This window comes from Crinia signifera, chromosome 4, assembly GCF_055691185.1.
Source record: "Crinia signifera chromosome 4, ASM5569118v1, whole genome shotgun sequence".
Taxonomy (NCBI): domain Eukaryota; kingdom Metazoa; phylum Chordata; class Amphibia; order Anura; family Myobatrachidae; genus Crinia; species Crinia signifera.
This window is the reverse complement of record NC_139220.1, coordinates 281391781-281408345: the sequence shown is the minus strand read 5'-3', so window position 1 is coordinate 281408345 and position 16565 is coordinate 281391781. Positions and strand designations below refer to the sequence as shown.

Here is a 16565-nt window from a genome sequence, read left to right as displayed (position 1 = left end):
GCACACTTTGAGAAGCAGCCTCCATCCAATCTGCGGAAATCCAACTTCTTCCACTTCGTTCTGGCGCTGTATGACCGGCAGGGGCAGCCCGTGGAGATAGAGCGAACCAGCTTCGTCGACTTCGTGGAGAATGACAAGGTGGGTGATCTGATACTTCCTGCTATATACAGTACCTGGGCTGGTGTATATACATACACTGTGCTGCATACACTGTACATCAGATACTGCACTATGTGCACTCACATTGTATCGTATATATATATATATATATATATATATATATATATATATATACATACATACACATATTATATATATATATATATATATATATATATATATATATATATATATATATATATGGTGTTCCAAGTACTTTAATTAGCTTAGAAGGACACTCAAGCATATTAACTTACCTACTGTTTACATATAATGCTACTATATAGAGGATACCCGCTTTGTATAATATTACAGTGAATTTATTTACAATATACATAGTGCTATATGCGGTATATAGGGACTGTAGAATGGCATTATATACAGTGCTATATGTGGTATACAGGGACTGTAGAATGGCATTGTATACAGTGCTATATTTGGTATACAGGGACTGTAGAAAGGCATTGTATACAGTGCTATATGTGGTATACAGGGACTGTAGAATGGCATTGTATACAGTGCTATATGTGGTATACAGGGACTGAAGAATGGCATTATATACAGTGCTATATGTGGTATACAAGGACTGTAGAATGGCATTGTATACAGTGCTATATGTGGTACACAGGGACTGTAGAATGGCATTGTATACAGTGCTATATGTGGTATACAGGGACTGTAGAATGGCATTATATACAGTGCTATATGTGGTATATAGGGACTGTAGAATGACATTGTATACAGTTATATGTTACATGCAGTATACAGGGACTGTAGAATGACATCGTATACAGTTATATGTTACATGCAGTATACAGGGACTGTAGAATGTCATTGTATACAGTTATATGTTACATGCAGTATACAGGGACTGTAGAATGTCATTGTATACAGTTATATGTTACATGCAGTATACAGGGACTGTAGAATGACTTGGTATAAAGTTATATGTTACATGTGGTATACAGCGACTGTAGAATGTGATTATTATACAGAGTTTTATGTTGTATACAGGTACTGTAAAATGTCATTATATATGGTTATGACTTATATGTGGTATACAGGGACTGTAGAATGACATTGTATACAATGCTACATGTGGTATCCAGGGTCTGTAGAATGACTTGGTATACAGTTATATGTTACATGTGGTATACAGGCACTGTAGAGTGGCATTGTATACAGTTATATGTTTCATGTGTTATACAGGGACTGTAGAATGACATTGTGTAGAGTTATATGTTAAATGTGGATTACAGGTACTGTAGAATGACATTGTATACAGTATATATGTTACATGTGGTATACAGGCACTGTAGAATGTCACTGTATACAGTTATATGTTACATGTGGTATACAGGCACTCTAGAATGTCATTGTGTACAGTTATGATACATGCGGTATACAGGGACTGTAGAATGACATTGCATACAGTTATGATACATGCGGTATACAGGGACTGTAGAATTACATTGTATACAGTTATATGTTAAATGTGGTATGCAGGGACTGTAGAATGACATTATATACAGTTATATGTTACATGTGGTATATGGACACTGTAGAATTACATTACATGCATTGGTATACAGGCACTGTAGAATGACAGTATATAGAGTTATATGTTACATGTGGTATACAGTCACTGTAGAATGTCATTGTGCACAATTATATGTTACACGTGGTATACAGGCACTGTAGAATGTCATTGTATACAGTTATGATACATGTGGTATACAGGGACTGTAGAATGTCATTGTACACAGTTATATATTACATGTGGTATACAGGGACTGTAGAATGTCATTATATAGAGTTATATGTTACATGTGGTATACAGGGACTGTAGAATGTCATTATATACAGTTATATGTTACATGTGGTATACAGGGACTGTAGAATTACATTGTATACAATTATATGTTACATGTGTTAAACAGGCACTGTATATTGACATTGTATACAGTTATATGCTACATGCAGTATACAGGGACTGTAGAATGACTTGGTATAAAGTTATATGTTACATGTGGTATACAGCGACTGTAGAATGACATTGTATACAGTTATATGTTTCATGCAGTATACAGCGACTGTAGAATGACTTGGTATAAAGTTATATGATACATGAGGTATACAGCGACTGTAGAATGACATTGTATACAGTTGTATGTTACATGTGGTATACAGGCACTGTAAAATGAAATTGTATACAGTTATATGTTACATGTGGTATATGGACACTGTAGAATTACATTAAATGCAGTGCTACACGTGGTGTACAGGAAGTTATATGTTTCATGCAGTATACAGGGACTGTAGAATGACTTGGTATAAAGTTATATGATACATGAGGTATACAGCGACTGTAGAATGACACTATATAGAGTTATATGTTACATGTGGTATACAGGCACTGTAGAATGTCATTGTATACAGTTATATGTTACATGTGGTATTCAGGCACTGTAGAATTACATTGTATACAGTTATATGTTACATGCAGTATACAGGCACTGTAGAATGACATTGTGTAGAGTTATATGTTACATGTGGATTACAGGCACTGTAGAATGTCATTGTGTAGAGTTATATGTTGGTATACAGGCACTGTAGAATGTGATTGTATACAGTTTTATGTTCCATGTGTTATACAGGCACTGTAGAATGACATTGTGTAGAGTTATATGTTACATGTGGTATACAGGCACTGTAGAATGACATTGTATACAGTTATATGTTACATGTGGATTACAGGCACTGTAGAATGACATTGTGTAGAGTTATATGTTACATGTGTTAAACAGGCACTGTAGAATGATATTGTATACAGTTATATGTTCCATGTGTTATACAGGCACTGTAGAATGACATTGTATACAGTTATATGTTCCATGTGTTATACAGGCACTGTAGAATGACATTGTGTAGAGTTATATGTTACATGTGGTATACTGGCACTGTAGAATGTCATTGTATACAGTTATATGTTACATGTGTTATACAGACACTGTAGAATTATATTGTATACAGTTATATGTTACATGTGTTATACAGGCACTGTAGAATGTCATTGTATACAGTTATATGTTATATGTTGGTATACAGGCACTGCAGAATGTTTTGCCTGAGCTGCGCAGTGAGCTGTGTTTCTCTAACAGTACTATGCAGGGGGAATACAGTGTACTGTACACATGTATGTTGTGTCATGCACAGGGTCAGTGTTTATTTATTTTATTTATTTACAGTTTCATATATAGGGCAGCAGATTCCATTGCGCTTTACAATAGTAGACAGTGATTAAACAAACTGGGTAACAACAGACATACTTGGAGGTAGGAGAGCCCTGCTGCAAGTTTACAATCTATAGGGATTACTCTACATTACATTTTGTTCTACATTACATTTTGTTCTGGGGTGTTCTATGACATTGCATTAGAAGTAGTATTATATACAGTATGGTGATCTGTGCCTTACACATATTATGAGGTTTAGGAGTACCCAGGGTCAGTGCCGGTGCAAGGCGCTGGTGCGCCCCAGGAGGGGGGGCGCCCCGGCACTCACCCGCTGCACGGGAGGGGGGGGTTTGAGGAATACGCACGCCGTGCTGCCCCTTGGGGGGGGGGTGATGCGGCCGGCGCACTGATTTGGGGGGGGAGAGGGATACGGCCACCGTGCTGTTCTGGTGACCGTGAACATACTCACCCTTCAGGAGCTCGGGTCTAGCTCAGCGGGCGGGAGGCAGAGCTGGAGGTCTGGCTTAGCGGGCAGGAGGGAGGCCTCGCAGTTCAGTCCCGGCGCAGTGTGACTGACATCTTCCTCCACCCGCACCGTGTACAGCCGCTCAGCCGGGCAGCGCTGAGCACTTGGCTCACCCTCAGACGCTGCCCGGCTGAGCGGCTGTACGCGGTGCGGGTGGAGGAAAATGTCAGTTAACATGCACCGGGGTCCGGGACTGAACTGCACACAGCGCAGCAAGCCCTCCCTCCTGCCCGCTAAGCCAGACCTCCAGCTCTCCCTCCTGCCCTGCTCCCAACTACCGCCCCCCAGTGGCCGGTGCCCTAGGCAAGTGCCTAACACTGCCTAGTGGTGGCGCCGGCCCTGCCCAGGGTATGAGACTGAATATTGCAGTGATATGATTACTGACATATTGTACATGCATGGACACACGTGTCCTTTCTTGTGTGACGTCCTGGGTTCTCCTACTGTACCTATACAGATGGCCTACACTGAGCCTAGGATACCGGTTTAGCAATCCCAAATGATACACATGGTATTATATATCTGTGCTTGTAGATAATGTACATTTGTTGCAGACTCTTTAAAAGTCCGCCCCTGTATATAATATGACTCTAGGGGTACCGGATATATCATATGTTTATGCTACATATGTATGAATTGCTTGTTCCAGAGAAGCAGAGGAGCCACAGGTGGGCTACGGTTTGTTGTGGCTGAAGTTATGTGGCAGGCCTGCAGTTACCCTAGTCATGTATACCTTACCTCCTCTATTTATCCCCTTACCTCCTCTATTTATCATGGTCCCGGTAACCACGTTCAAATATTCCTGCCGAGCACACTGTATGTAATTAGAATGTCTCATTGTTAATTGTGGACCGCAACCTACTAAGCGTTATGAGCTTTTCTCCTATGTTATTTGTATCGCGCTGGCGATATAACTGTGATATATGTATTTAATATTGAGCTAGGAGTTTAGTATTGTGAATGCTATGATGTATTTTAGCAGGTAAATGCATGATACATATAACCCATGCACTGAATGTGATATTAAACTTTTGTATTTCAAAGGAGCTGAGCAATGAGAAAACCAATAACGGGACTCATTACCGACTGCAGCTTCTCTACAGCAATGGTGAGTCCACAGATAATGCGCCATTAGCCACTGCATTCATTCGCATTCATTCGGAAAAAGTATATTCATATAGACCTAAATGTACAGCGATCAGTGAGTACTGTAGGGATCCCGGCGTTCAAAATCCCGACTGCCGAAAATCCCGACAAGGGGGGGACGTGGAACCCCCCCCCCCTGCGGGCTCACTGCGCTCGCCACGCAGCGGGCCCGGTGCCTCGCTACGCTCGGCACGCTAATTTATTCTCCCTCCAGGGGTGTCGTGGACACCCACGAGGGGAGAAAGTGATGGGATTTCGGCGGTCGGGATTCCGGCGTTGGGATTCTGAACGCCGGGATCCCGCCCGCCGGGATTTTAACTGCATCCCGGCAGAACAATTGTTATTTATTAGTACATTGCAATTGTAGATGTGATCAGAGAAAAGCACCCATTTATATAGCTGTAAGATGCACTGCAGACATATTTGAGTGTACACATCAGCAGAGGTAGTTTAGTGCCATAATGTGATAATGTAATATTCTGCCCAGATCGCATTGTAAATACGATTGCGGTAAAGGGGCCCCATAGAGTGTGAGCTCTCAGAAACAGTTAACTCTTCCTGCATGTGCTTCTTTCTGCCTCCCTTATAGCCCTCCTCCCCTTCTGCCTTCTGCATTTTCACTGTGGTGAGATCTGCATTATCAGACCTTTGTGAGAGATAAAGTGGAGAGAGACAAAGTAGGGTGCTTATGTAATATCTGGGCTCCCGTTTTTCTTATGAGATCGCGTGCGCTCGCCACACTTCGGGCCCGGTGGCTCGCTGCGCTCGCCACACTATATAAAATCAACTCCATGCGTAGTTGGATAGTAGGGGTATTAAAAAATGGGGTGCATTTAACATAGGAGCCCAGATAATACATAAGTACCCAAAGTAGCAACGAATTAGCTCATAACCTCCATCCTACAGAATGAGGGGTGTATTTATTAAGCCCGGTGAAGTGATAAAGTGGCCGGTGATAATGCAAGAGCCAATCTGCTCCTAACTGTCCATTTCAAGCCCAAAATGCAACTTGACAGTTAGGAGCTGCTTGGCTGGTGCATTATCACTGACCACTTTCCCATATCACCCCGCTTAATAAATCTGCCCCTTTTAGTCAGATTGTAAAACAAAACATATGAAGGTGGGCTATAGCGATCCATGCCCCTTGGGTAGCCCCATGCCCCTAGGCAGCTGCCAAGGTTGGCTAACAGAGATCTTGCTCTGATGCTTCAGCCACATTATCCCATAATACAGGATGAGTGCACACAGCATCTGCCTCCACTACCTCTGGTCACAGCAACACTCTAAGGCTTTTATTTCCCATGTATTTCTCTGCAGGTGTCCGGACTGAGCAGGACCTTTTTGTGAGACTTATAGACTCTGTGACGAAGCAGGTACGTCTCAGATGAACCATAGCCTTGTGAGCTGCGCTGCTGCTCTTCCTCATTCTCCCTATTTTATTTTCTGTATCCTTTTCCCTATCATAAATATATATTTTTTAAATGATAAAACTTTATATAAATGTGAGATTGCACCTGCTCTCTGCTTGCAGCCGATAGCATATGAAGGACAGAATAAGAACCCGGAGATGTGCCGCGTACTGCTCACACACGAGGTCATGTGCAGGTAATGATAACCCCTGACTGTCTATGTCTTGTTTGTTTCTGAATCTGCTGTCAGCCAGTCACACAACAGATTAGTAAGACAGAGCACAATAATGAAAATCAGGGCCGCCAATAGGGGGGTACTGCGGGCACAGCTGTCCCAGGCCCTGGCTTCTGGAAGGGTCCGGGCAGCTCATTTTGCACACCGCACCCCCCCCCTGACTGCCTCCGCTACGCTGCGCTCAGTGCGCTGAGCAAAGCAGGTCCCGGAGCACAGGCGGCTAATTAAAATGCTGCTCCAGCTTTTGAGACAATCAGAGCTCGCATACCAGCAGCCAATCCGAGCGGCTGCCAGTAAGCGAGCTCTGATTGGCTCACCAGCTGGTGCTGCATTTTAATTGGGCGCCGGCTTCCTGAGTTGAAGAAGCATGCGCTCTGGGACCTTTGGGCTACAGCTCAGCGGAAGAGGAGATGGGGGAGCCGGGTTATGGTGAGGAGGGGGGGCCCAGGGCCCGGACTAGAACTGAGTCTCGGGCCTCAAAATTCCCAATGGCAGCCCTGATGAAACTATATATCGCAGCACCAGTACAGCCGTACTTCTGGTGCTTGTCTGTTTTACCAACGGCAATTGCAGATACCGTTAGTACACTGAGCTCCTCTCCTTCCAATGGAAATGTGAAAATGGTTCTGGTTGGATCCCTTGCCTCCCTGCAGGCACATGCGTGTACTAAAGTCATGTATGCATAGTAACACTTCTGCTACTTAGTGCGGGTGATGTGGATCGTTGCACAGCTGCTCTGATCATTTTTTGGAATTTGCCACCACAAGTCACTGCGAATCAAATCTATAATTTGCATGAGGCCATCACACTTTATTAATGAATATGCCCTTATAATTTGTGAAACTGAATTAGAATTTTCATGTAATGCAGATCTCTGAGGGGACCACATTAATACAACCAACCTGGCGCAGTTCTTGTCATTGATTAGAGGATTTGGCAAGATACAGTAGGTTACTTGGGTACCACAGATTTCTATTACTGTAGTGGGCAGAGGACAACTGTACAAAAGATGTTACCAGCATGTTACGGAAAAGGCAATAAATACGATTGTTTTTCCTTTTATGAATACAATAAGCCTACAGTTATTTGTCCTTGGCTTTACTTAATATTTAAACCGTTTCTATGCTGCAGGCCTCTTGTCAGAGTTATACTCTGTGGGTAGTTATAATAACTTATAGTGTCCTAATACAAGAGTTATATGAAACCCCTGTTTGGGGATTCAGTCCTTCCCCCTTCCAATGCCAGAATATCACCAGTGCTTCTGACAGTGGGTGTCTTACTATGTTCCCTTATATAATGTTAAGCGAATAAAGTATCTCTATACTCTCAAACTCTTTACTGATTCAGCCAAGGAACAAAAGGCTAATTAGTTGGTGCACCCAATTAGTGACTTGTGTCTCATTGTGGATCAGAGAATTGTCAGTTTTCATCAAGAACTCTGTAAATCCAAAAGGTGTAACAAGGGCCGGCCACTGGGGACGAGTGGCACAAAGTGGAGTCATTAACCCTTTCCGCTCACTACAGCAGCTACAACAACCAGTAGATGGAGAGTGAAGGGGATATAGAAGGTGGAGTTATACAAGGTGAAGTTATGTCCATATCAGGGCACCGCAGGAGTTATTATGTCCATGGCCAGCTGATAAGAAATGTAGACCAGGAACATACTGTATGGAATTAATGACAGGCCCACTAGAAGTTAATCTATGTACGAGCAAATCTTGCGTCTAAAACAGTGGTTCCCAAACTGTGTGCCGTGGCTCCCTGGGGTGCCTCGGGACACATGCAGGGGTGCCGCGGCTTGGTGGTCCAGGACCAACTCAAATTATTAATGCTTAATTATTTATGAGCAAAACCAGTGCTGGTGGCTGCCAATTATAGAATGTGTACAAACAGCAGCAAATCCTGCCCTTTACCACATAACTAAACCTAAGAATCGCATATAAACCCAATCTAATTAATTATTTTTGGACCTAGGGGTGCCGTGAAAAAAAATCTGATTCTCTAGGGTGCCGTGAATCAAAAAAGATTGGGAACCCCTGGTCTAAAAGTTCATATAAGCCCCCTAACCACGGGGGTTATTCAGACTTGATCGCACAGCTGCTAATTTGTAGAGCCCTGCGATCAGATGTCCGCCGCCCAGCCAGAGTGAAATCCCGGCCTGTGCACACCTGCAATTTGCTGCGCACAGCTTGCGAAAATATTGCAGGCCTGGGATGATCGAATCCATTTGCAACTCACTCACCATCAAATAATTTTTCCACTGTGTGCAGTCTGTGAGTAGCCCAGGACTTACTCGGCAGCTGCGATAGGACCAGGCTGATCTGGGCTGGTGCTGACGTCACTGGTAGTGTATCTCTCTCCCCTTTATCACTCTCCAAGGCTTAGTACATCTGCCCCAATGAGAGAAAGGTTAAGGATATGTGCGCTCCTGATTAAACTAAGGACAGCTCGAGGCTGGTGGATCGGAATGCCTTATGCCTGGACCAGCCACTCTAATGACGGGCTATTACTACAGTGGGGGATCTTAGGAAGAACTTATCAAAGCAACTCCCGGAGCTGTTTTTATAGTTTAAATCTTTAACGGCCAGATGTATCAAGCTTCAAAATGGTGATAAAGTGGAGAGTGATAAAACAACCAGCCAATCAGCTCCTACCTGACAATTTTCACACCCAGCTGGTAACATGGCAGGTAGCAGCTGATTGGCTGGCTGTTTATCACTCTCCAGTTTATCACCATTTTGAAGCTTGATACATCTGGCCGTTAAAGATTTAAACTATAAAAACAGCTCCGGGAGTTTCCCAGCAGGCTGCTGTGTAACAGACTTGATGGGCTCTGTTTTACATTGATGTATCTTCTCTTGTGTGCTGTGTCTGTGCTATAATCCTGTAACAATTGTAATGTGCACCAGACTGATGGTGGTACATCGACCTTATAGGCTGCTGCTGCTTAGTAAGAGACACTGACAGCCTGCAACCCTCACAGCTGGGACTCAGCACTAGGCGGCTGCCGGTCACCCTGTCCTGCTCAGACAGATGGTGGGAATTTATACACTTTTGTTATGCAATCAGCAGGAGCAGAATGCAGGACAAAGGCTGATGGCAGTCCAGGCCCGGCACACTGGCTATATGCAGAGCTATGTGTGGGCGCGGGGAATTGTGCATCTGGACAGATCTTTTGGGCATGACCTGATTTGCCCCAGTGTGGACACCGCAGTGCTCAGTGACTGGTGTGTCATTAGTACAGGTACAGATTACCATTTTGTGGCAGGTTTAGTCAATGTCTGACAGCTGTTATGAAAGTAAAGTTGCCAGGGCATGCTGGAACTTGTAGTGCCAAGTCTGGTTTACTGCTTCGTGAATGCACCGCTGAGATCCGCAGATCAGGTTATGCTGGGACATGTAGTTGATATCAACAGCTGGAGAGCTGAGGCTGCCTACATTGTGATTATGCCTTTGTGCAGTAACGTAAGGCATGGATGGGGTTATTGAGAAACAGAGGTCATGGGTGTGTGGTGGCCAACATGCCCATATTAGAATAAGTATTGGTGAAGTTTCCTTCCAAATGTCATCAAAAGTCACATGGCTGTACAGACGTTTGCCACAGAAAGTCAGAATATACTAGCACATTAATCCAAAATCTTATTATGGTGACCTGTGAGAGGAAGATGCTTTGCTATCAAAATGTATCTATTTGTTTTTCCATAATGTATCATTTCATGTACACAAACAGTATGGTGATGTGTATCTGCTGAGTTGCAGTAATGGATGTGCAGATGTGTTATCCTCATATTGAACAGTTCACATTGACTGAATGGATAATGATTTGAAATTACTTTTATTATGTATTCACTGGACATAATAGTGGGTTCTGATCATAGTGGGGTCTGATCCTAGTGGGGTCTGATCCCATTGGGGTCTGATAATAGTGGAGTCTGATCCTAGTGGGGCCTGATCCTAGTGGGGTCTGATCATAGTGGGGCCTGATCATAGTGGAGTCTGATCCTAGTGGGGTCTGATCATAGTGGGGCCTGATCCTAGTGGGGTCTGATCCTAGTGGGGTCTGATCCTAGTGGGGCCTGATCCTAGTGGGGCCTGATCATAGTGGGGTCTGATCATAGTGGGGCCTGATCCTAGTGGGGTCTGATCCTAGTGGGGTCTGATCCTAGTGGGGCCTGATCCTAGTGGGGCCTGATCATAGTGGGGCCTGATCATAGTGGGGCCTGATCCTAGTGGGGCCTGATCCTAGTGGGGCCTGATCATAGTGGGGTCTGATCCTAGTGGGGTCTGATAATAGTGGGGCCTGATCATAGTGGGGCCTGATCATAGTGGAGACTGATCCTAGTGGGGTCTGATAATAGTGGGGCCTGATCATAGTGGGGCCTGATCATAGTGGGGCCTGATCATAGTGGAGACTGATCATAGTGGGGTCTGATCCTAGTGGGGTCTGATAATAGTGTGGTCTGATCATAGTGGGGTGCGCGATAGTGATGTGTGGTGATTGTTGTATCCGTCTGTGTGAGTCATCACTATATGAAAGTGCATAAGCGAATATGCGCATGTTCAGTTCTACTCTGCGGGCGCCCTCAGAAACTTGCATAGTCTCCGAGGTGCTCGTAGCGGTGTGTGCGTACAGGGGGCGTCCCCATGTGAACGGAGGTGGAACAGGGCACCACTAATCTAAGTTACCAGAGAGTAATTGAGATTAGCGAGCGCTTCAGAAGTCATTCGATGGTCAGTGACCATCAAATGATTTGGGCCACCCACGCAAGGCTGCGAATGGATGTATATGCAAATCATCCATTCGCAGCGCTGCAGGGAAAATACTACAAGGCTTGCAAAACAGCAAAATAACACTGCTTTGCAAGCCAACCAGAATGAGGGCCTGTGTGTGTGTGTGTGTGTCTATGTAGGTGTGAGTATCTCTACTTGTGATTATATCTGTGTATCCATGTGTGTCACACTTGCCTACTTTTGAAAACTAATTTCAGGGAGATTATAGTTGGCACGAGAATTTTTGCACAGCGTCCCATTGAGGGGGCGTGTCAGACACCACCCAAAGGGCGTGTGTAGTTCCATATAAGGAGAGACTGTGAAAAGAGAATGTGGCACCTAGAAGCGTGGCTGTGTACTGCTACATTTGAGAGGAATCTTTTAAAATGACTTAGATCCAAAAGTAGATGAGCCCCAAAGCAGTTAGTAAGAGCTACTGGGAAATGGTGCTGATAATTCAATGTAAATATCTGTCTCTATTTCCGTTTTTACCCCAAAAATGTAACAGTGTAATGTGGGAAAGGTGAAATGAGGGAGATTGGTAGACCAATGAGGGAGAGAGGGAGATTGCTTCTATTTCAGGGAGTCTCCTGCAGAATGCAGGAGGGTAGGCAACTATGATGTGTGTGTCTGTGTACTTACGTGCATATTCAAAATCTGATTGTTCTGTGTATGGTGTACTCGGTGGCAGAACAAACACATCAGCCTTTGTGTGGCCATGAAGTCACTGACTATTGTCCTACAAGAGAAACACACTTATCCTCTGAGTCTTCTGTCACAGATCCTACTCATAAGACTCTCAACCTCCCCATGATGTAATCTACCCATGCTCATTATAGTGATCTGACCCCTGCGTGATAGTAACTACTGGTGGGACTTTACATGATTGCCAACCTTCTGTCATTTTATGTTTCCACAGTCGCTGCTGTGAGAAGAAGAGCTGCGGAAATCGGAATGAGACCCCATCAGATCCCGTCATTATTGACAGGTAGGAACCCTGGGTGCAGATCACCTGTCTGCTCATCCACCCGGCTGTCAGTGAGTGTCTGCGCTGTGCTATATAACGGTGTCTGCTGGGCTTGTCTATGTGATCCTGCTCATGTATTGTGTATCATGGAGGCTGTGCTCACTCTAGCAATGTTGTGGTTGTTACATGGTGTATTCGCCAGGCATCTCCTCCGCCCTGATAAATATTCTGTGCTTTTCCCTTGTCCTGTGAGACCTTTCCCTGTCCACAGCCTGCACTACATTCCTGGGACCATCTGCTTCTCTCATCTACACATCCCACTGCTGCAGTGCACATACCCATCAGCACGGTGAGCACACCCTATATACACAGGCATTACACACATACACAGCACTCAATTAGACACAAATACGTACTGCATGCACTAAACACGCAGATGCCATGCACCCGCAATACACACATACAAAGCACACAGCAAACAAATACTGTACATAGGAGACATGGCACAGCCAAATATATGAAACACACACACACAGTACTTATAAGTAATAAAGAGAAACTTCATGGACAAACATTAAACACACACTAACATAGATACACAGTAAGTAATAAAAAAAAACTGCACCCACACAATAAACACACTAAACATCAGTAATAAATAGACACTGCACAAACAATAAACACACACACAGTAAGTAATTAAAACACCGCACAGACACACAATAAAACAAAACATTTATTTATTAACAGCTTCTTATATAGCGCAGCAGATTCCGTTGCGCTTTACAAAAGGAGACATCGATACAACAAACAGGGTATTTACACAGTCAAAAGGTAGGATGGCCCTGCTCTCATTCTTACAAAAAGAAACATAGCACAGACAAATACTAAACACACAATAAACATGTAAGTAATAAATAGACACTATACAAACATTAAAAACACACACTAAATATACACAGTAAGTAATGAAAACACTGCACAGACACACAATAGACACACATAAACATATACATAATACCACTTTCACATTGCCTAAATGTTTAAAAAAACGGTATTTTGAAACGGTATTTAAAACGGGTCTGAGCCTTGACATTGCAGTAGATTACCGTTTTAAATACCGTTTAAATACCATTCACATCAGTCAACCCGTTTAATCCCCTGAACACGTTTCAAGGCAGAACGCAGGGGACAGCCTATCACAGGTCTGTTATCTGTTGTTTTTACTAAATACCGTTTCAGTGCCATTCTCACTGCATAAAAAACGGCTCTGAAACGTGTAGGACTCTGCTTTTTAAACGTTTTGAAATACCGGCTATCTTTAACCGGTAAATCAACTCTGGTGTTTTCCCACTGCAGCCTTAGACATTTTAAAATGGAAAAAAATGTCAATATACCGTTTAACAAGTGCGGTGTGAAAGGGGTATTAGAGACAATGCACAGACAAATATTAAAACATGCTACACATGTAACTTATAAACACCACTGCACAGACACACAATAAACACACACTAAACACATACATAAGAAATTTGTTGTAACTATTTGGAGTGTGATATCAAGTATTATAAATGGAGTAAAGAAATATTTTTTTCTTCCTATATAAGACTGGAAAACATCACAGCACTACATTTCCCCCACATTTTCTTATAGATAAGAAATACCACACAGACGAATACTACCACACACTAAACATGTAAAACCACTGCAGACATACAATAAACACGCGCTAGACACAAAATATAACAAACACGACACAGACAAATATGAAACACATGCTAAATATGTAAGTGATAAAAACCACTGCACAGACACACAATAAACATACACATATGAGACACTGCACATACAAATACTAACACACACTAAATATGTAAGTAATAAAACCACTGCACAGACACACAATAAATACACACATATGAGACACTGCATAGATAAATACTAACACACACTAAATATGTAAGTAATAAAACCACTGCACAGACACACAATAAATACACACATATGAGACACTCCACAGACAAATACTAACACACACTAAATATGTAAGTAATAAAACCACTGCACAGACACACAATAAACACACACATATGAGACACTGCACAGACAAATACTAACACACACTAAATATGTAAGTAATAAAACCACTGCACAGACACACAATAAATACACACACATATGAGACACTGCACAGACAAATACTAACACACACTAAATATGTAAGTAATAAAACCACTGCACAGACACACAATAAATAAAAATGCCTACACAAGTACTAAACTCGCAGAAAATGCACATAACTCCCATAACACATACAACAACCATCACTAGATGCCCCACACCACACTAACATAAACACAACAACACAACGCAGAGTGTCTAGCAAACACTCCCATGGCTGGGAAGTTTGTGCCTGAGAATCGGATGCAAATTCTGCTTTACTACAGGCTTCCAGTCTCCGGCGTATTACCGCTCTGGGCCATGACTGTGTAGACTGAGCTCCTTCCCTCACAGTACACTGGGCTTATAGATTCCCCAGGCGGCTAGTGAATCTGGGCTAGGAAGCTGCCTCATCTCTGGAAGGGATTTATGCAGTACTGCCAAGGGCATCCTTGTATGTCTAGCAATATCATGCTGACGACTGGGACATGTATCATCTACCCTGTGTTCTGGGTGCAGTTCTAAAATAAAAATAAATAAATAAATCATACACAGGGCACCTTATGCCCTGACACTGACACAATAGATAACACTACACACCAGCAATATACCTATTACCTGGAGCCTCAGACTCATATTATTATTTATTTCCAAATCGCTGTGCACTCTCTTTGCCCAATCTACTCTGTATTGTTCCTGGATGAAGCCATTGAGATTGTAATATTATTAATACAAAAGTAATATCAGTTGTGTGGTATATATATAAGATGTGCTGTTTGAATTGAAGTCCATGCAAATTGCTTAATTTGCCACAAGTTCTTTTGATTGTAAGCTCATATGGTCAGCCTGCACTGTACTTTCACATAATGAACGCGGCTTAGCATTACGTCGGTGCTTTACAAATGCTAAGTATCAGAACTAGTAATGAGCTGTGATGATTTTGCATGTGTGCAGGCCGGAGTTAAAGCCATCATATGCTTTAGTCACCTGTATTATAAAGGGAGTTCAAAACGTCCCTCTGCAGCAAGCGCGCTCTCTGGCTGCTGTTCTCTTATTGGGAGGTCAGAGAGGGACAACAATTGTAACAGTTAATGTAAATAAGTATGTAATGAGTACTATTTTGTTTCACGTAAAATAAAGGAGACTTATGGCCCCTACACACGGGGCGATTTCAGCCCATTTTTTAAGCGATCTGACTAGATCGCTTAGAAAATGACCCTACATCGCTCTGTGTGTAGGGGCCATAGCGGCACGCATGTAGGATAAATCTAGTCAGATCACCAGTGAAGGCCAGTGTTCTCACCGGAGGACACTGGCCCTGACAGATCGCTCAGCACACAGCGCTGACAGATGGCTGAGCAGCGCTGTGTGCTGGCCGATCTTGCTGAGGGCGGTCACCCAATGTGTAGGCCCCATTACTAGTTAGCACACAGGGGTAGATGTATGAAGCAGTGATAAGGGAGGAGAAGTGATAAAGTGCCTGGTACTTTATCACCGGCCAATCAGCTCCCTTTTTAAACCCAGCCTGTAACTTACCATTCAGGAGCTGATTGGCCGGTGATAAAGAACCAAGCACTTTATCACTTCTCCTCCCTTATCACTGCTCCTTGTATAATGTTATTATTAGAGATTATACACTGATTTTTGCAGTTACATTGACAAATACATGATGACAGACTGTAACCTAATGGGTTCAATGCTTGATCTTTCCAAAAACTCATTCCTAGCTATGAAGTTAGATATCATTCCAGAATTTGCTGATCATGCTTCGAAGTGCTTGAGCTTAGTTCTGTATATCAGATGTTCAGAGTTAGAAATGAGAAGAGGTATACAGAGGTATACAGGTATACAGAGGTATACAGAAACCTCAAATATTTGGGAGCAAAAACACCAATTTCAGTCTATGTCTTTGTTATATCTGTTGTTGGGGAAAATGCGCCTGTTTATTGGTCAAGGG

General features: G+C 43.0%; 1 protein-coding gene across 2 annotated transcripts in view; it reads left to right on the top strand.

The window, feature by feature from the left end:
* EBF2 (EBF transcription factor 2) overlaps positions 1-16565 on the top strand; it is a 79824-nt gene that overhangs the window by 3664 nt on the left and 59595 nt on the right. For both annotated transcript variants that reach the window (XM_083184784.1, XM_083184783.1), the window contains exons 2-6: positions 1-138; positions 4966-5029; positions 6385-6440; positions 6599-6672; positions 12401-12469. The exon at positions 1-138 is cut by the window's left edge and continues 19 nt beyond it. In XM_083184784.1, the coding sequence (XP_083040910.1) occupies positions 1-138; positions 4966-5029; positions 6385-6440; positions 6599-6672; positions 12401-12469 (401 nt within the window). The remainder of the gene's footprint in view (positions 139-4965; positions 5030-6384; positions 6441-6598; positions 6673-12400; positions 12470-16565) is intronic.